The 20,825-nt window shown below is 38.9% G+C and overlaps 2 protein-coding genes across 2 annotated transcripts in view; both read left to right on the top strand.

Annotated features, from left to right (window-relative positions):
• The window catches only part of LOC133595415 (vesicle-associated membrane protein 3-like), a 239,557-nt gene that overhangs the window by 197,996 nt on the left and 20,736 nt on the right, over nt 1-20,825 (top strand). The window lies entirely within an intron of this gene.
• wnt4b (wingless-type MMTV integration site family, member 4b) lies at nt 2,947-18,195 on the top strand. The gene is made up of 8 exons (XM_061948069.1): nt 2,947-3,040; nt 3,362-3,515; nt 9,358-9,442; nt 9,532-9,663; nt 17,374-17,516; nt 17,581-17,721; nt 17,789-17,951; nt 18,026-18,195. Exons 1-8 carry the CDS (start codon nt 2,952-2,954, stop codon nt 18,193-18,195), a joined length of 1,077 nt encoding a protein of 358 aa, XP_061804053.1. The 5' UTR covers nt 2,947-2,951.

The raw sequence follows: 20,825 nt of genomic DNA, 5'->3' as shown, positions 1-20,825 counted from the left end.
GAGGGGGCTAAATTGTTATGGAAAATAATAATGTAACGTTAGGTAATTACAGTACTCCCACCTTACATTCCTCAGGGACATTTGTATTAGATCTTTTAAGCAGGTGTTTTTTGTTTACATTGTTATTGCCTTCTGGTTAGCTAATGTTTGCCCTGCAGGTAATAGTCACTTTTCCACCCCTTTATATATTAGGTATAGTTGTAAGTAAAAAAAAAAAAAAAAGGTCAAAGACAAAGCTATTCGGTTTCTTGTGAGTATATACACTTCACTGCCGATGTGGGGGGGGGGCGCCACCTAAAATCTTGCCTAGGGCGCCAGATTGGCCTGTGTCTCCCCTTCCACAAGGGATAGGGGGGAGCAGAGGAGAAAAGAAGAGAAACGGCAGATCAACTGGTCTTAAAAAAATAAATAAAATAAAATAAAATAAAAACTTTGACAGCACTGTTTTTTCCCCTCAATTAAATGTACACCTCATGCTCTGTTGGAACAGGTCTGAGTATCTGAACATCCATCCATCCATCCATTTTCTACCGCTTATTCCCTTTGGGGTCGCGGGGGGCGCTGGAGCCTATCTCAGCTACAATCGGGCGGAAGGCGGGGTACACCCTGGACAAGTCGCCACCTCATCGCAGAGTATCTGAACAGTTTGTTACAATATTCTTGGGCCAGTTTTCTTGAAAGTGCCGGAAATTCAGTGTATTTTTATATTTGAGCTGTTTGAACAGAAACAAAGGAGGCCCAATAAATTCACGGACATGATATTTTCGATAAATATATTGATAACGTAATCGCAGCGTTCTCCCTCAGCGTTGTGTCGCCTTACAGCCGTTTTCCTGCCGCCAGTGTTAAACGGCCGCCATGTCCCATATAGGGGGGCTCCTTTCCCTCTCCCCTAGCTTGGTGATTTATTTGCCTCCGTTCCAATATTTGTCGGCAGTGTGTTTTCTTCCCCTTGTCTAAATGTCACCCCTTCTTCTAAGACAATATGGGAGTGGGAGAGAGGGAGAGTCAGAGGGCAAATGTGGGATGGAAATGGGGGGCCGGGGGGCAGTAGACGACCAGCGGGGAGAAGGAGTAGGGAAACTCGTAAAAAGAGCAACAAAGTTTGGGAAAATTAAACATTAGGTAAGGTGCTTTGTCACACGCACGGGATGTAGAAGTGCCGTGTCATTGTTTTGGGTGGGATTTCTGCAAGACCCTCCTTTTGCATGAGTAAGGGCAGGGTTTGCAATTGCTTCGACACACATGGAAGGCGTATAGTATACTGTACTGTACACTCATGCCAATCAAACACAATAGAAAAGAGTTGACGCCTGTTTTAGTGCAGCATTACATCCCGAGCCCCCTCTTTGCACCCCTTCGTCGTGCGTCCCTCCACACCCTGGATCACACCCGTCCTCGCTCCCACCCTCACCCTTGTCCACGTCTTTATAACCGCCATCAGTGACCATCCACACCGCCTTCAACCCTCGCTGCTTCAACCTGGAATTTCTTCTCTCCTTTAATGGAACTTGCTGACAAGGGGCTACATAAGTGACTCCCCATTCCATGCTTCTGGATGTTCAATCTCGTTTTTCAGCAGATCTTTGGTGGACTTAGTTTTTTTTAGTGTGGCCGCATGCGGGTGGTGGGAAAAGCATGCTTTGCAGTCAACTAACCGGTGGTTAATTCAGAAGAACTTGGATTAAATTTTAATTTGATCTGCAAATATTACACAGGATACCACAGGACTACAAACTGGTAAGATACCAAACAAAGATTATTCCAAAAATTGCTCTGATTTATAAAAACATATACAAAAATGTATTGCTACAAGTAATAAAGACATTTATTTACGGCAATAAACATGGAAATTGGATCCTGCTTTCAAATAAATATAGTAGTTAACCTCATTTGACTCTTGACAGTTGGTGACTCGTGACCCATTTTGGGTCCAAAAACGTACTTGAAAATAAGAAAAAATGTAAACTGGAAAAATTATTGAAAAATACAAAACACTCATCTAAATTGAATGATATATGGTGTTTGGCTTTCTTTGAAGTCCAGAGTTATTTGAAATAAATAAAAAAAATCAAAGAAAAATCAGGAATAATTATGAATTAATAAAGATTTTTTATTTTTAACAATTAAATTTGTACAGTATTATTTTATTAAACTCAACTACACTGAATCATATATGTTGTTTTTTAGGTACCCTGGTTTAATTATTTGAAAAATGCATTTTAAAAAACAAGGTATTTTAAAAATATTTTTTTAATAGAAACAACGCAAAAACATATTATTTCTACATTTTTACTCAACAAACCCTGGTTTAAAAAATTCTAAAAAAAAAAAAAAAAAAAAGGGAATAATTAATTATAAATAAGATGTTTATATTTTTAATTTTTATTTTTACAATCAAAAGAATCCAGTTTTTTTATTACAAATTGCGTAATAGTTCTTCCTGCGGTTGCATCACTTACTCCACAGTCCAGTTTACTTGTTGATTGGATGAATAATTTTGTCCAACATTTTTATTAGCCACTAATTTAAGAAGTTAATAAACACAAAGTGCAGTACTTTACAATATTTTGTTGTATGCAATCAGATATAGGCCAATGGGAGTGTAGTGGTTCGCACAGCTAACTTTCCTATAGCGACTGTAGGGTGTATTTAGTAAGTAATATTGAGTATTAAAATAACAATGCACCTTAAGTCTTAAGTGGAAAAGACAGTTGAGAAAAGTGTATCTCGTCTATTCTGCAGTGAATTTGTCCTGAGAGCAGATATGAGGGGATCAACCCCAGGTTCTGGTGCAGGAACATAGACCACCGTCGTCATCGTATCCTGAGAGGTGGACGAGCGTGAAGGACAGAGGAACAAAACTAAGCATCTCTACAGCGGAGACGGGCACCGTGCTGTCCAAAGACCCAGCCTGACGCACGGAGACGGAAAGACGGACGGACAGTCCGATGCCAACGGTCTCCACTGTCAATCTCACGGCACCACTCCTCCTCCTGTTGCTATGGGCAACCCACCCCACCATGGCAACCAACTGGCTGTAAGTGTAGAAGGGGAGGGAGGGAGTTTGTTTGTCATGCAATAACATTTAAAAGATGCTGACATGTCCCCCAAATGCCTTTCAGTGGCTCCCCTTTTTTTTTCTTTGTCTCCACGCTGGTGACCTTTCCTTTTGCTTTCTCACTGCCGTCACTGGGACCTTCTCCGTCTTCTTTGCTCGCTTGTTTCCGTACCCCCTCTAAAAGTCTGACAACTTGTTACCTCCTCGTTCTTTATTGATGCACTCGCTTAATTATGCCCCCTTAAACTCCCGCCGTGCGTCACTGAACTATATGAACCGCCCCCCCTCTCTCCTCCGCAGATCCCTGGCGAGGCTGCCTCGCTCCAGGCCTGTGTCCGGTGCCGCCCCGTGCGCACGACTGAGGGGGCTAACCCCGGGGCAGGTCGGGGTGTGCAGGGCACGGGGGGAGGTCATGGAGTCTGTACGCAAGGCTGCCGAGATGGTCATAGAGGAGGTAGGAGTAGTTTACTACAATGTGCATGGACACTTCTCACTACGCAACTTTATCCAACAGTGTTTCTCAAATAGTAGGTTTGCAAGCAGCTTGGGAGCTTTTTTTTTTTGTGTCTACACACTAGTATTCATGTTAGAACCATACACAAGCCTGCACAATCAACGTTCTAGCCAGTAAGTAGTAAGTACACATGCAGGAACATGTGTACAGCGCTAATGGGGGAGAAGAAGAATGAAAAGAAAATAGGAGTCAGCAGCATGTACAAAGAATGTCACTCACTTGAGTTGAACAAATAAATATTAGAGTTTTCAATAGTAATTTAATTCATAGTGGAAAATGTCTCCCCCCTAGTAGGGTCATGTCAAAAACAACATTTGAGAAGCACTGCTCTAACATAACATTACTAGCATGAATTTATAACAAACAGGGAAAGTGTTTCTGTTTAAGCAACAAAGAAACCCTGTGCTGTCAGCATGCAGTTTAAGAAACTCTGATGGAACTTTAAAATAACAAAACATGGGAACACATTTGCATGAATAGGAAATATAAATTTTTTTTTTTATCAGATTACACTCAATAAGGATGTGAATCTCTAAAGTCAGCGCACGATGCTGCTGCAGGCAAACATATTATGATATATATACAATTATAATTATATATATATATACATATATTCACACATATATACACACACATTTATTTACACACACACACACACACACACACACACACACACACACACACACACACACACACACACACACACACACACACACACGTATCCAAATATATACATATATACATATACACACATCTATATACATATATTCATATATATACATACATTCATATATATATATATATATATATATATATATATATATATGCATACATACATACATACATACATATATATATATACATATAAACATACATATACAGTATATATACATACATATACAGTATATATACATACATACACAGCATATATACATACATATATTCATATACATGTATCCATACATACATATACACACGTATATATATATATATATATATATACATATACACATGTATATATACATATACACACATATACATATGTATATACATATATACACATATACATGTATATACATATATACACATATACATATGTATATACATAAATACACACATACATATACATGTATATACATATATACACATACATATATTCATATATATATATATATATATATTCATACACATATATGTGCATATACATATATATATACACACATGCATATATATACATATATATGCAATGCATATATATATATATGTATATGTATATATGCATGTATGCATATTATGCATACATGTATACATATATATGCATATATATATATATACACATGCATATATATATATATACATATATATATACATATATACGCACATATACACATATATATATACATACAGTATACACACACATATATATGCATATACATACATATATATACATATACATACATACACATATATGAATATACATGCATACATACATATATACACATATATATGCATATACATACACATATACATATATACACACATATATGCATATACATACATGATGTATACATATATATGCATATACATATATATACACATATGCATGTATATACATATATAAATATATATACACATGTGCTGTACATATGCATATATATATATACATATACATACATACATACATATGCATACATATACATACATATATATGCATACATATACATATATATATATGCATATACATATAGACACACATATATGCATATACATATATACACACATATATATATGCATATACATACATACACACATATATGTATATACATATATACAGTATATATATATGCATATATATATATATACACACATACTGTACATGCATATATATACATATACATATATATGCATACATATATACACACACACATATATATATATACATAATTATATATATATATATATATATAAATATATATATATATACATACATACACCTCTATATATATATACACATATACATATATTTACACATACATATAGACATATATATATATAAACAGCTAAAAACTTTGTTCTTTAAAAATATTGAATGTGCAGACAACAAAATCCCACAAAACATATAAATATAAATCAAATTCATTAAATCAGTGGTTCTCAAATGGGGGTACGCATAGCCCTGGGGGTACTTGAAGGTATGCCAAGGGGTACGTGAGATTTTTTCTAAATATACTAAAAATAGCAACAATTCAATAATACTTCAACAAAATATGAATGTAAGTTCATAAACTGAACATCAAATCAAGTAGGCTATTCCATTCATTACAATGCAACAATGCAATATTCAGTGTTGACAGCTAGATTTTTTGTGGACATGTTCCATAAATATTGATGTTAAAGATTTTTTTTTTTTGTGAAGAAATGTTTAGAATTAAGTTCATGAATCCAGATGGATCTCTAATACAATCCCCAAAGAGGGCACTTTAAGTTGATGATTACTTCTATGTGTAGAAATCTTCATTTATAATTGAATCACTTGTTTATTTTTCAACAAGTTTTTTAGTTATTTTTATATCTTTTTTTTCCAAATAGTTCAAGAAAGACCACTACAAATGAGCAATATTTTTGCACTGCTTTACAATTTAATAAATCAGAAACTGATGACATAGTGCTGTATTTTACTTCTTTATCTCTTTTTTTTAACCAAAAATGCTTTGCTCTGATTAGGGGGTACTTGAATTAAAAAAATGTTCACAGGGGGTACATCACTGAAAAAAGGTTGAGAACCACTGCATTAAACCATGGTACAAAAAAGCCACAAAACTACTTGACCACTGAACTGTGCTGAGCTGAGGAGAATCCCAACATGCTGAGTCAAAGGTGAATTGAACAGTTCTTTGAATAAAAGCTGTACTCACAGAAATACATGAGCAGCAAGGATTAACAAAAAGTAAGAGTACTGTTACTTTAGAGATTTATTACTCAAGTAAAAGTAAGGAGTAGTCACCCAAATATTTACTTGAGTAAAAGTAAAAAGTATGTTGTAAAAAAACTACTCAAGTACTGAGTAACTGATGAGTAACATACACACACATATCATATATATATATATATATATATATATATATATATATATATATATATATATATACATACACACACACACACATATATACATATATATATATATACACACACATATATATATATATATATATATATACATTGATATATACAGTATATAATTTATATTTATTTTTTTGCCGTTTTTGTTTACATGTTAATAGTGTTTTAATGAATATACATGCATGTTTAACACATATAGATTCCTTTCTTTCATGAAGACAAGAATATAAGTTGGTGTATTACCTGATTCTGATGACTTGCATTGATTGGAATCAGACAGTAGTGATGATAACGTCCACGTTTTCAAATGGAGGAGAAAAAAAGTTCCTCCTTTCTGTCTAATACCACATGAAAGTGGTTGGTTTTTGGCATCTTATTTGTCCAGCTTCCATATTCGTTTTTATACACTTTACAAGAAATATATTGGCGGCAAACTCCGTAGCTTGCTAGCTTGTTTGCGCAGGCTTTCGGAGACTCTTATTTAGAAAGTGCAGGCGCGATGGAGCGGCACTTTTATTGTGAAGACAGGAACTGTGCAGTCAGTCTTTAGGCTTTTGACGGGGTGTACGTTGAAATAAAAAATTGTCTTTTTTCCTTCACACTTTTGATTGATTGATTGGAACTTTTATTAGTAGATTGCACAGTACAGTACATATTCCGTACAATTGACCACTAAATGGTAACACCCCAATACGTTTTTCAACTTGTTTAAGTCAGGTCATGTGACCGCCTGGCTCTGTTTGATTGGTCCAACGTCACCAGTGACTGCATCTGATTGGTGGAACGAAGTGAAACGTCACCAGTAAGGCAGGCACTTTGAAGGTCTGTCTGACAGACCAAAACAAACAAAGCGTGCATTAACAGATCGATAAAAATTAGTAGCGAGTAGCGAGCTGAATGTAGATAAAAGTAGCGGAGTAAAAGTAGCGTTTCTTCTCTATAAATATACTCAAGTAAAAGTAAAAGTATGTTGCATTAAAACTACTCTTAGAAGTACAATTTATCCCAAAAGTTACTCAAGTAGATGTAACGGAGTAAATGTAGCGCGTTACTGCCCACCTCTGGATAGGCTCCAGCGCCCCCCGCGACCCCAAAGGGAATAAGCGGTAGAAAATGGATGGATGGATATTATGCAAAGAGAAAATCAAAGGAAGCACTGCGGAAAAAGTGGCTAATAAAACAAAAGGATGACAGGGCTCGGGCAGGGAAGTACGACATGCAAGCATAGAAATACCAAAAGTTGATGGCACTGGGAATAAAAACTAGTCCAACAAAGCATACAGAGATGAGCAAACAAGAGGCGCGGCATGGATTTTCCACAAAGTAAAATCAGATTGCCAGGGAGCAGATAATTAGGCAAAAGCAAATCGGGCTCAGCTGTAGCACATCTTACAACTCTGCCCACCAGAGGAAAACCGGAACTAGGTAAGAAACATAAGAAGAAGCAGTACATATAACAGGCTACTACAAAATGGGAACTAGAAGTACAAATGTCACCACCAAATGTGACCGACATATAGTTTCCTTTAGCACATCGTCACACTACGCTCTGGCCTTTTTGCATGCTGCTGTATTTTGTAGTTCAAAGTGACGAGTCACACCTGTTGCCACTTGGCAATTAGTTTCTTAAAGGGAAATTACACTATTTTTTTTTTATACCATAATTCAGTTCAGTTTCAGTGTATTTTGAACATGCATACGATACAATGTAATGCATCACATATTTCCAGCCAAAAATGTTTCTGTGCGTTCTAACTTGGGAAAATCTTTGCTATGCGCTCTGTGAAATAATCAACAACAGAGTGCAATTAGCACTAATGGCACTTTGTAGCACTGTTGCTAAACATTTCTAATAAGAACATAAAATAGTGGCTTACATTGTCCACTCTCACTGGGAAGCCAACTGATGGGATGTTTGTATCTTTCAGCACTTGTGCTTTACTTGAGCTGGCCGATTCAAAACAATCCTCACATATCAAGATAAAAAAAAAAAAATGGTGTTACATTTGTTGAGAGCCATATAGTATCAAGTTGGTAGCATGTGGATTTTCAAAGTTGACCAATTTCTCGCCACAACCTTCCATTATACGGGTGAGATGCACGGCATTCACTTTTACAATCTTAAAGTCAATACAGCAGCAGCATAAAGCACCTCAACCTTCTTTATTTTATTCAAATTTTATTAGCTCGTGATCGGAGGAGCAATGTGTCACAAAGTCAGAAAAGTAGTTCCTCTGTGTTTGCTCTTACAATAACAATGCAAATGGAGAGCTGCTGATGGTTTTGTTTGTTTAGTTTTTTATACAGTAGTCAGAATACAGTAGATGAATCCCATAACCTGCATTGTCGGCCGCCTTTTTTCACTATTTAGAATGCACAGAAAATGTTTTTGTCCCTTGAGTGCAGTTCCCCTTTAAGATCTACCTTTCTGTACGTTTGCTCTATTCAATTGTTTATGCTGCTGCGTCAAGACAAACTCGATCTTCCCCCTCCAATCCCTCTTGCGTAACGTGACCTACACATCAGTACAGTAGCGAAGCATAAACACACAAGATGCATAAACCAGCTGGAGCCACAACAGAAGGATGAAGGTTGCAGAGCCCCCGGTGTACCTAATAAAGTGTCTGGTGATTTAAATGACTATTAATGTCCACTTCAGTGTCAACACCAGTTCCGGAATCGCCGCTGGAACTGTTCCACCACCCCCCGTGGAATCAATGTATTCGGCAGAGTCATGTACCAAGGTGAGCTCTCACAGTACAAAATGCTCAAGTTTGGAATGTATTTCTTCTCATTGCTGGTTTTGAGTTGTTCTTTTTTCTTTTTTAAACAGGCACTCGCGAGGCAGCCTTTGTGCATGCTTTGTCCTCGGCGGCCGTGGCAGTGGCGGTGACCCGAGCATGCACACGCGGAGAGCTGGAGAGGTGTGGCTGTGACAGGAAGGTCAGGGGGGTCAGCCCCGAGGGTGAGCCTGGTTTCTATTACATGAAAATGCAGCAGGGGTAAAGTCTGCAGTGGCTATGAAGTGCTGCCACTCAAACCCAGTCCAACTGTTTCCATACAAAATGTTAAGATTATTTGCAATAACTTCATAAGGTGGGTCGAATTAAAATCTTTATTTTGGACCAGAAATTAATTTCCCATAGAAACGTTGGGAGTCACAGGTGTTAAACCTAAGGCTCGGGGGCCAGATCTGATTCGTTGTCAAATGTTAAGGTGGTATTATTAAACAAGTGCCGGTGTCTAGCAGGACCGATAATCAATATTTCCGTTTTCTTAGCGTTAAGATGCAAAAAGTTGCTGGACATCCGTTGTGTAATTAGGCTAAGACTAAGTTTGACATACCAATACGTGTTTTGCATACTTGCCAACCCTCCCGGATTTTCCGGGAGACTCCCGAAATTCAGCGCCTCTCCCGAAAACCTCCCGGGACAAATTATCTCCCGAAAATCTCCCGAAATTCAGGCGGACTTCCGCTTTCCCACAATATAAACGGTGTGCCTGCCCAATGACGTTATAACTGTAGAATGATCGAGGGCGAGTTCTTGGTTTCTTATGTGGGTTTATTGTTAGGCAGTTTCATTAACGTCCTCCCAGCGCGGTAACAACACACAACAACAGCAGTCACGTTTTGGTCTACCGTAAAGCAGTTCGTCTACCGTAAACAGCAATGTTGTGACACTCTTAAACAGGACAATACTGCCATCTAGTGCATTTGATGAAAGCACTTTTGTGCGTGCCACACAGCAATGCATCATCAGAGAGGGTGTTCAGCATGGTTAGAAAGATAGTGACAGAGAATAGAACAAGGATTCAACACTTAACTCAACAAGTATATGTGTAAATAAATGAACACTGAAATTCAAGTATTTATTTTATTTATATATATATATATATATATATATATATATATATATTTATATACAATAAAATAAATATACATTTATAGCTAGAATTCACTGAAAGTCAAGTATTTCTTATATATATATATATATATATATATATATATATATATATATATATAAGAAATACTTGACTTTCAGTGAATTCTAGCTATAAATTTATATTTATTTTATTGTATATATATATATATATATATAAGAAATACTTGTGTAATTATATTTATATATATATTTCTTATATATATATATAAGAAATATATATATAAATATAATTACACAAGTATTATATTTATATATATATTTCTTATATATATATATATATATATATATAAGAAATATATATATAAATATAATAACACAAGTATTTCTTATATATATATATATATATATACATATATAAGAAATACTTGACTTTCAGTGAATTCTAGCTATAAATGTATATTTATTTTATTGTATATAAATATATATATATATATATATATATATATATATATATGAAATACTTGGCGTGGTTCCTCCCCTCTTAGCCACGCCCCCCCCACCCCCACCCCCCACCTCCCGAAATCGGAGGTCTCAAGGTTGGCAAGTATGGTGTTTTGATACGTGCTAACTAGAGATGTCCGATAATATCGGACTGCCGATATTATCGGCCGATAAATGCTTTAAAATGTAATATCGAAAATTATCGGTATCGGTTTCAAAAAGTAAAATTCATGACTTTTTAAAACGCCGCTGTGTACACGGACGTAGGTAGAAGTACAGAGCACCAATAAACCTTAAAGGCACTCCCTTTGCATGCCGACCCAGTCACATAATCCCTTCCGGCTTTTAACACACACAAGTGAATGCACGCATACTTGGTCAAAAGCCATAAAGGTCACACTGAGGGTGGCCGTATAAACAACTTTAACACTTACAAATACGCGCCACACTGTGAACCCACACCAAACAAGAATGACAAACACATTTCGGGAAAACATCCGCACCGTAACACGACATAAACACAACATAACAAATACCCAGAACCCCTTGCAGCACTAACTCTTCCGAGACGCTACAATATACACCCCCCGCCACCCTCAACCCTGCCCACTTCAACTTTCTCTCCCTGAGAGAGCATGTCCCAAATTCAAAGCTGCTGTTTTGATGCATGTTAAAAAAAAAAAATGCACTTTGTGACTTCAATAATAAATATGGCAGTGCCATGTTGGCATTTTTTTCCCATAACTTGAGTTGACTTATTTTGGAAAACCTTGTTACATTGTTTAATGCGTCCAACGGGGCATCACAACAAAATTAGGCATAATAATGTGTTAATTCCACAACTGTATATATCGGAATCGGTAATTAAGAGTTGAACAATATCGGAATATCGAAAATAAACAAAAAAGCCATTATTGGACACCTCTAGCTTTCGACGGTATCGAAAGCAGCACTGAGATCAAGTAGCAACAACACTGAAAACGCAATAGCATCCATAGTTAGCAATAGATCATTAGTCACTTTTGCGAGGGTTGTCTCAGTAGAGTGATTTGCCGTTAAACCGGACTGAAATGGTTCACATAGATTGTTAGACGCTAAGTGTTCATTTACTGTATGTGCTGTGCAACCGTTTTTTTTCGAGGATTTTCGAGATGAAGGGAAGGTGGGACACTGGTCGGTAGTTTACCATGAGGTCAGGATCGAGGTTAGGTCTTTTAAGCAGAGGATGAATAATCACTTTTTTGAGAGAGAGGAAAGTTAATAATATTTAGCACTGATAGTCCAAATATTACAAACAGCTCCTTGATAGGTTTCCTAGGATTTGGGTCAGGTAAACATGTTGTTTGTTTTGTCCCATTTACAAGTCGCAGAAGTTCCTCTAATGTTATTCAACTCAATGGTCTCATCAAAGATCTCCTGGACCAACATACCAGCTCCAGGCTTGGTCGTTGCCTTAGATCTGACAACCAGATTAACCTGAAAGTCCCACGGTCAAACCTAGTGACAAAAGGAGACCGTGCTTTCTCAGTGATGGCACCTAGGCTTTGGAATAAGCTCCCTCTGAATATCAAGTCTGCCACCACTCTGGACTTTTTTAGAGCACAGCTTAAAACTCACCTCTGTACCGCAGACGACTTTTGATTTGTGTTCATTGTGAGTCTTAAATGTTATTTTAGACTCCTTTGTGTGTCTCAGTCTCTCTTTCTGTTTTGTTGTTTCTCTACTCGGGCTGCGCCCTGGGCTGATGTTAACAGTTAGTTTGGGGGCGCATAATAAATGAAATAAATAACATAACATAACATTTCTTTAAAAAGAGAAGGATCATTTTGGACGGCAATATCAGTTGTACATACATTCACATCTGCGTTAATAGAACCCAGTTGGAGCTGGGATGTGTTACCTTTATTCTCCTTTCTAATGCATTCAATTGTCTTCAGTTTTAGTAAAGAATTGCATTAAATCATCAGACGAGTGGGTGGAGCTACTGGGAGAAGTCCCTTGTTGGGTTAGCGATGCTACTGTATTGACCAAATATTTAGGATTGTTTTTATTGAGGCAGATGACATTAGAGTAGTAATTAGTTTTAGCTAAGGTAAGCGTGTGTTTATAAGTTATTAAAAACCTCAAGTTTGGTCGCACGCAATTTGCGTTCTAGCTTTCTACATGATAGTTTAAGAGCTCTGGTTTCTTCTGTGAACCACAGGGTACGCCTTTTAGGGGCCTTTTTTAGCTTTACATGCGCTATACTATCAATGGCGTCATGCACGGCATTGTTAAAGTTGTTAGTGAGGTTATTAATAGAGCCCACATAATTTGGGAATGGTGCCATTCCTGGGGGAAGTAGGCTAGTGTCGTAGTTGTGGCAGCATTAATGTTGTGGCTGCTAAAGCATTGGTTATTAGTAGCTTGATGATAATGAGTCAGAACTTCAAATTTTCTAAGGTAGTGATCGGACATTATTTTGGTGTATCTAAGTGACACCTAAGTGACTAGATCTGTTACCGTTGCAATGCGTGGGTTAATTTATTATTTGTGTAAGACCACAGCTATCAATTATAGTCTGGAGCGCCACGCAAGGAGGGTCTGACTGGGTATTCATATGGATATTAAAATCCGTCATTATAATTATATTATCTGCGTGCGTCATTAGTTCATCAACAAACTCTGAAAATTCACTGATAAAGTCCGAAGAGTGCCCAGGGGGGCGATAGATGACAGCCAGATTGAGAGGTAGCGGTGTGACAGACCTCATCGTAAGCAACTCAGATTATTTATATTCATTACATAGGTTAAGGTTTTAATTGGATATTAGTGCAACTCCTCAACTCCTTTTAAGGGGACGGGCAATATGTGCATCCACATTAAGTAAGACTACGTATTATGTTGAAGGGGGCAGGAAAATATAAGATTTTTCTTCATACTGCTCCTTCTCAGGCATTGGTGTTTAAATGTGTGTTTAGTTGCTGAGGTTTAATTGTCGATTGATCAAAGATGCACATCAATGAAGGAGATAAATAAAAAAGGAAATTAATTAAATTAAATACAGGTAGAAGGAGATGCCTTGTTAAGCAGAAAAAATGAATCTGGTTTTAGCCAAGTTTGACCGAGAGCAATGACGTTAAGATTGTTGTCTCTAAAGAACTCATTAACTAATAGCGCTTTGGTAGACAATGATCTGATGTTTAAAAAGCCCATATTATAGGTAGTGGGCTGTTTTGAGGCATTTTTGTTAGTGGTATCTGTAGTACTGATATTAATAACGTTACGTCTATTTTGCGTAGTGCGCTTGAATAATTTCGATCACATCTAGGAATTGATGATGGGGATCTTGAGATTTGCCTGGTGCTACGATAGATTTAACGCGTCATAATTTGCCACTTCAGTAGAATGCACGTCCACCTCTGACAGTCACTAGAGAAAAAACATATGAGTTATGTATTATTCTATGGGAAATGCTATGTAATAATATATGAGAATTATATAATATTCATAATGTATACATTATTTACAACAATAACTTCATAAAGTACAGCAAAATAGGAAAAATCTTTTGTGTACCACCATAGGACATTAACTTATATGAAAACTTTTAGGTATTACATCAATATTACGGTAGTTCAAAAAATTATAGACACATTTATTGTATACCGATAATTTCACAAGTTGGTGAAAAATTAAAATGTTCCTGTTTGGTACCACCTAAATTGTTTGTTATTGGGAAATAAAGGTTTAAACCAATAACTTCATGAAGTGCTGCAAAATCAAAATCAATCTTATACCAACTTAAGAAATTTACTTTTATGCAAACATTTTAAGTGCAGTATTACACCAATATTACGGTGGTTCAAAAATGTACAGACACATTTTAATTATTTATATTAATAATTTCACAAGGTGGTGGAAAATAAAATTGTTTCTATTTTGTACCACCTAAAGTAATTAACTTGGATGGAAAAACTTTCATCCAACACTTCATAATACATGGTGGTTCAAAATCAACATGTTCCTTGTACCACCTTAAAAAAGTTTGTTGATAAACACATTCAAATGACTTATTTTACACCAATAACTTCACAAGGTGGTGCAAAATAAAATTGACCTTCATTTGCACCACGTTGGTAAACGTAGTTTTGATGAAAACGCTTAAATTTTCCACTAGAGTGACCTGGGGCCCACTCAAATTTTAACAGTGGACACAAACATTTTAACAGTTCATCTTATTTTTTTTATTTTAATCATATTCAATCTAACTTTACGGTTCAACAGGATACACCTTGTCAAATAATATTGAACAATGTGACAATCACAAAGATTATTAAAATTTAGGCCAATCGGATTACAAAAATAAATACTAATCAAATATACTGCAAAAGGGAAAATTAATGGGAAAAAAATAACATACAATTTCAGTGCTAAATAAAATACATTCTAACTACATCAATGATAAATATTATTATTATTATATATATGAGCTCAACACAAGATCAACATTAATACTCTTTTAATAACAGTAAAAATATTGCCTGCGGTGTGTTGGATGTCTAGCCAGATTTTGTAGGGATACAGAATTTTGTATTTTTGCTGTAAGAGCACTTGCATTCTGGAGAGGAGCTACACTTACATGTTTAGATACCAGTTTCACACATTAATAACACAAAATGTGGATTGTTACGATCGTGGTTTGCTTGTCAAAGATGTTTGGTATTGTAATCTTTGATATTTCCACCTGAATAAATGCTTCTGATATTCTACATTAAATGTTGTACAAGTTAATGGTATTCATAATGGCCTAGTGGTTACAGTGTCCGCCCTGAGATCGGTAGGTTGTGAGTTCAAACCCCGGCCGAGTCATACCAAAGACTATAAAAAATGGGACCCATTACCTCCCTGCTTGGCACTCAGCATCAAGGGTTGGAATTGGGGGTTAAATCACCAAAAATGATTCCCGGGCGCGGCACCGCTGCTGCCCACTGCTCCCCTCACCTCCCAGGGGGTGATCAAAGGGGATGGGTCAAATGCAGAGGACAAATTTCACCACACTTAGTGTGTGTGACAATCATTGGTACTTTAACTAACTTTATATTGCTCCATGACAATGTCTTAACCTTCCCTATTGATAAAGTGTAATATTTAGCCCGCTAAACATTCTGTAATCGAGGACTATCGACCAGAACATGTTCCATCCATCCATTTTCTACCATGTGTTTCTCTCGGGGTCGTGGTATGAAATACACTATATTTCAGCTTGCCAGACAGACGTCCCCCCATATTCCTCAACTGCTGTACTTGCATTTATTTAGGTAGAAATATCTCACGGAACATCTTTGACGAAACATGATCGTAAAGACAATTTCATTTTGTTGGTGTAGTCATACCGAATGTGACGCGTACCGCTGTTGTTGTAAAGCCGGAGGTGTGTAATTGGTTTGAGGTGTGACATGTTTTGACAATGTGGAAGTGACTCTTGATTTCCTGCTTACCATGTGCCCTTTGCTGAGCTATGTATTCCATCTTACTAAACCAGTTACAGTAACAATTTAAATTTCAAGTCATCAATGCAGTAAACTGTAATAACACAGAAAAGTGAAGTTCCACCCCACTGAATGCAAGGGCGCCAGACATTTGCTGCAGTGATGATGGCTCACGGCAATGATGAATGAAAACAGTCTTATCTTGTTATGATAAATGGGTTGTACTTGTATAGCGCTTTTCTACCTTCAAGGTACTCAAAGCGCTTTGACACTACTTCCACATTTACCCATTCACACACTGATGGAGGGAGCTGCCATGCAAGGCGCTAACCAGCACCCATCAGGAGCAAGGGTGAAGTGCCTTGCTCAGGACACAACGGACATGACGAGGTTGGTACTAGGTGGGGATTGAACCAGGGACCCTCGGGTTGCGCACGGCCACTCTCCCACTGCGCCACGCCGTCCCTAGAATGACTGTTAGAATGACTTCCAATGGCTTTGGACCTGGGCTTTCCATAATGTTCCATTTTCTTCGTCCATTTATGCTCACAATTTTTCTCCCTTTTGTGGCTCAACGGTAACTGAAAAAGTAGTTGCGCTACTTTTTCGTATGGTATGAACCGAGTGTCAAACAGGGCGCATGCACGTTAATTAAAAAAAAAAAGAGTGCTGTTAAAATAAATTTTAGTTAAAGCGTTATCGCGTTCACTATGACAGCCCGATTTGAAAGCAATTGTCGCTTTCTGACAAGTATTTTATAGGCGTTGTGCCGCATCAAATTGTGTGAATATTTTTCCTCTTTGTCCGTCTATTGTGCAGGTTTCCAGTGGTCCGGCTGCAGTGACAACTTGTCCTATGGCGTCGCCTTCTCCCAGACTTTTGTGGATGAACCGGAACGAGCTAAGGGCCTGTCGGCCGGACGACCACTGATGAATCTCCACAACAACGAGGCTGGTCGGAAGGTTTGTGTTCACTTCCCCCCACTTTGGCACTTCATTGATAACTGTCTTGTCCTTCTGTCTTTAGGCCATACTTCACAACATGCAGGTGGAGTGTAAGTGTCACGGCGTCTCCGGCTCCTGTGAGTTGAGGACCTGCTGGAAAGTCATGCCGCCATTCCGGCGGGTTGGCATCGTGCTCAAGGAGCGCTTCGACGGAGCCACGGAGGTAACAAGGATTTGTTTGACATCAAAACCCAAAAAGCTTCAAGAAATGCATTTGATTTCTCTGTTAGGTCCGCCTGACTCGTATCGGATCTAGGACCGCCTTGCTGCCTCGTGACTCGCAGGTTAAACCCCCTGCTGCCAGAGACCTTGTCTACCTTGCACCATCCCCAGACTTCTGTCACCTGGACCCTGACAACGGTATCCCCGGCACAGCAGGCAGAAGATGCAATGGTTAGAGGATCTGAATCATGGAGATCTTAAATTCAAATCGCTGAAATCTCTAACAATCTCTTCAACCCACCTAGGAACTTCCCGGCTAGCCCCGGACGGATGCGAGTTGGTTTGCTGCGGTCCAGGTTACAGAGCTGGCCGAGCCGAGGTGGTGCAGCGGTGCTCATGCAAGTTCTCCTGGTGCTGCTCGGTCCGCTGCCAGCAGTGCAAGAACACGGTCACTATTCACACATGCAGAGTTTAAAACCCCTATTAAAAACAAAGCTAACACTTTAGTAGAGATCCCAAACAAACACCAGACAGACACTCCTGAAAGACAGGATTTAAAGTCATTTTTGCAATGCACCAGTGAGGCTGGTCCAATTCTAACATACAAGTTGGCTCACAAGCCTAATGAAACACTAAAATTCATCAAATATTCATTATGTCTTCTTACATAAAAAAAACAGTAACCGCTAAGACACGGGAGAAGGGGTAGGATTCTCTAAGCTCTGCTTCTTCCCACTCCTTCTCAGACATGTTGAGTTGTGCAACCATGTGCTACATTTCAATGAAACTTTTTTTAAAGCATGTTTGAAGTCAACTAAACCATTGCCAGTCATAACCCTGACAAACTGACAAGTGATGTGCATGCACTCAAGTATACTTATCACTCGCTCAAGCATCTAATCATCCTGAACAGACAAAGCTTTCAAAGCGCAACGTAAGAACTAACAGCGGAAACTTTGCGGCACTATATATATTTGTATTTTATTTCCTGCATGATAGTTGCATCTACTGTCCTGTTTATTGCCGTTTATTTATTGCACACCGGAGTCTTTTCTACATTCCAGCCCCTAGCGGACATGTTAAAAAACAAATAGCTTCTACTGACATCAGTGTCTGTCTTGTGTTTTGTATCAACAGTGCTTTTAGCTTTGACTGTCATCTAATAAATAAAATAGTTTTCACTAGAATGTGAGTACAAGTATTTTTTTCCTCTGAATTTCAACCTATAAGGAGACAGAATGGTGCGTTTTCATTGCTGAAGTACTAGCTTGGTTTAGTTTTCTACATTTAAGACACTTCCTTGTGGTCTACATGACATGTAATGGTGGTGCTTTGGTCCAAATGTTGCATTGATCTTGTTTTACAGACAATTTTGACCGCCAATTGAGAATGCGCCGGTCTTATTTGCATGCCAAAGCCCTCTTCCAGGCCAAGCCCCCTTCGACTGTCTTCTCTCCGTCAGCCATGTTGTAGTTTTTATAATGAGTCGACAGAAAGACGTTACAACTATACGATACTTTGTATTAGAAATGGCAAAAGGGTAGGATTCCGAACCAGTCTTCCTCACAAGAGGATAGAGAAAAGGAAGGAACTTAGTGACTACATTTGGACTACAACTGTATAAAAATGGAGGATTTGCGGCGGGCTCTTCAGGTAAGCCTCTACCATACAAAGATATCTGCTGACATAACTAAGACTAATATGTAACTAAAGTCTCAAATTCCAAACGATTCGTTTAATGAAAGTTTGGAAAATGGCAAAACTGTTCAATAAAAGAACCGGGGAACCGGAGGGTGTGTTCTAACTATCGTGGGATCACACTCCTCAGCCTTCCCGGTAAGGTCTATTCAGGTGTACTGGAGAGGAGGCTACGCCGGATAGTCGAACCTCGGATTCAGGAGGAACAGTGTGGTTTTCGTCCTGGTCGTGGAACTGTGGACCAGCTCTATACTCTCGGCAGGGTCCTTGAGGGTGCATGGGAGTTTGCCCAACCAGTCTACATGTGCTTTGTGGACTTGGAGAAGGCATTCGACCGTGTCCCTCGGGAAGTCCTGTGGGGAGTGCTCAGAGAGTATGGGGTATCGGACTGTCTGATTGTGGCAGTCCGCTCCCTGTATGATCAGTGCCAGAGCTTGGTCCGCATTGCCGGTAGTAAGTCGGACACGTTTCCAGTGAGGGTTGGACTCCGCCAAGGCTGCCCTTTGTCACCGATTCTGTTTATTACTTTTATGGACAGAATTTCTAGGCGCAGTCAAGGCGTTGAGGGGATCTGGTTTGGTGGCTGCAGGATTAGGTCTCTGCTTTTTGCAGATGATGTGGTCCTGATGGCTTCATCTGGCCAGGATCTTCAGCTCTCACTGGATCGGTTTGCAGCTGAGTGTGAAGCGACTGTGATGAGAATCAGCACCTCCAAGTCCGAGTCCATGGTTCTCGCCCGGAAAAGGGTGGAGTGCCATCTCCGGGTTGGGGAGGAGATCTTGCCCCAAGTGGAGGAGTTCAAGTACCTCGGAGTCTTGTTCACGAGTGAGGGAAGAGTGGATCGTGAGATCGACAGGCGGATCGGTGCGGCGTCTTCAGTAATGCGGACGCTGTATCGATCCGTTGTGGTGAAGAAGGAGCTGAGCCGGAAGGCAAAGCTCTCAATTTACCGGTCGATCTACCTTCCCATCCTCACCTATGGTCATGAGCTTTGGGTTATGACCGAAAGGACAAGATCACGGGTACAAGCGGCCGAAATGAGTTTCCTCCGTCGGGTGGCGGGGCTTTCCCTTAGAGATAGGGTGAGAAGCTCTGCCATCCGGGAGGAGCTCAAAGTAAAGCCGCTGCTCCTCCACATCGAGAGGAGCCAGATGAGGTGGTTCGGGCATCTGGTCAGGATGCCACCCGAACGCCTCTCTAGGGAGGTGTTTAGGGCACGTCCGACCGGTAGGAGGCCGCGGGGAAGACCCTGGACACGTTGGGAAGACTATGTCTCCCGGCTGGCCTGGGAACGCCTCGGGGTCCCACAGGAAGAGCTGGACGAAGTGGCTGGGGAGAGGGAAGTCTGGGCTTCCCTGCTTAGGCTGCTGCCCCCGCGACCCGACCTCGGATAAGCGGAAGAAGATG

Source organism: Nerophis lumbriciformis, linkage group LG04 (assembly GCF_033978685.3).
Source record: "Nerophis lumbriciformis linkage group LG04, RoL_Nlum_v2.1, whole genome shotgun sequence".
Classification (NCBI taxonomy): Eukaryota; Metazoa; Chordata; class Actinopteri; order Syngnathiformes; family Syngnathidae; genus Nerophis; species Nerophis lumbriciformis.
Note: the sequence above shows the minus strand (reverse complement) of the source record. Positions and strands in the feature narration are given on the sequence as shown.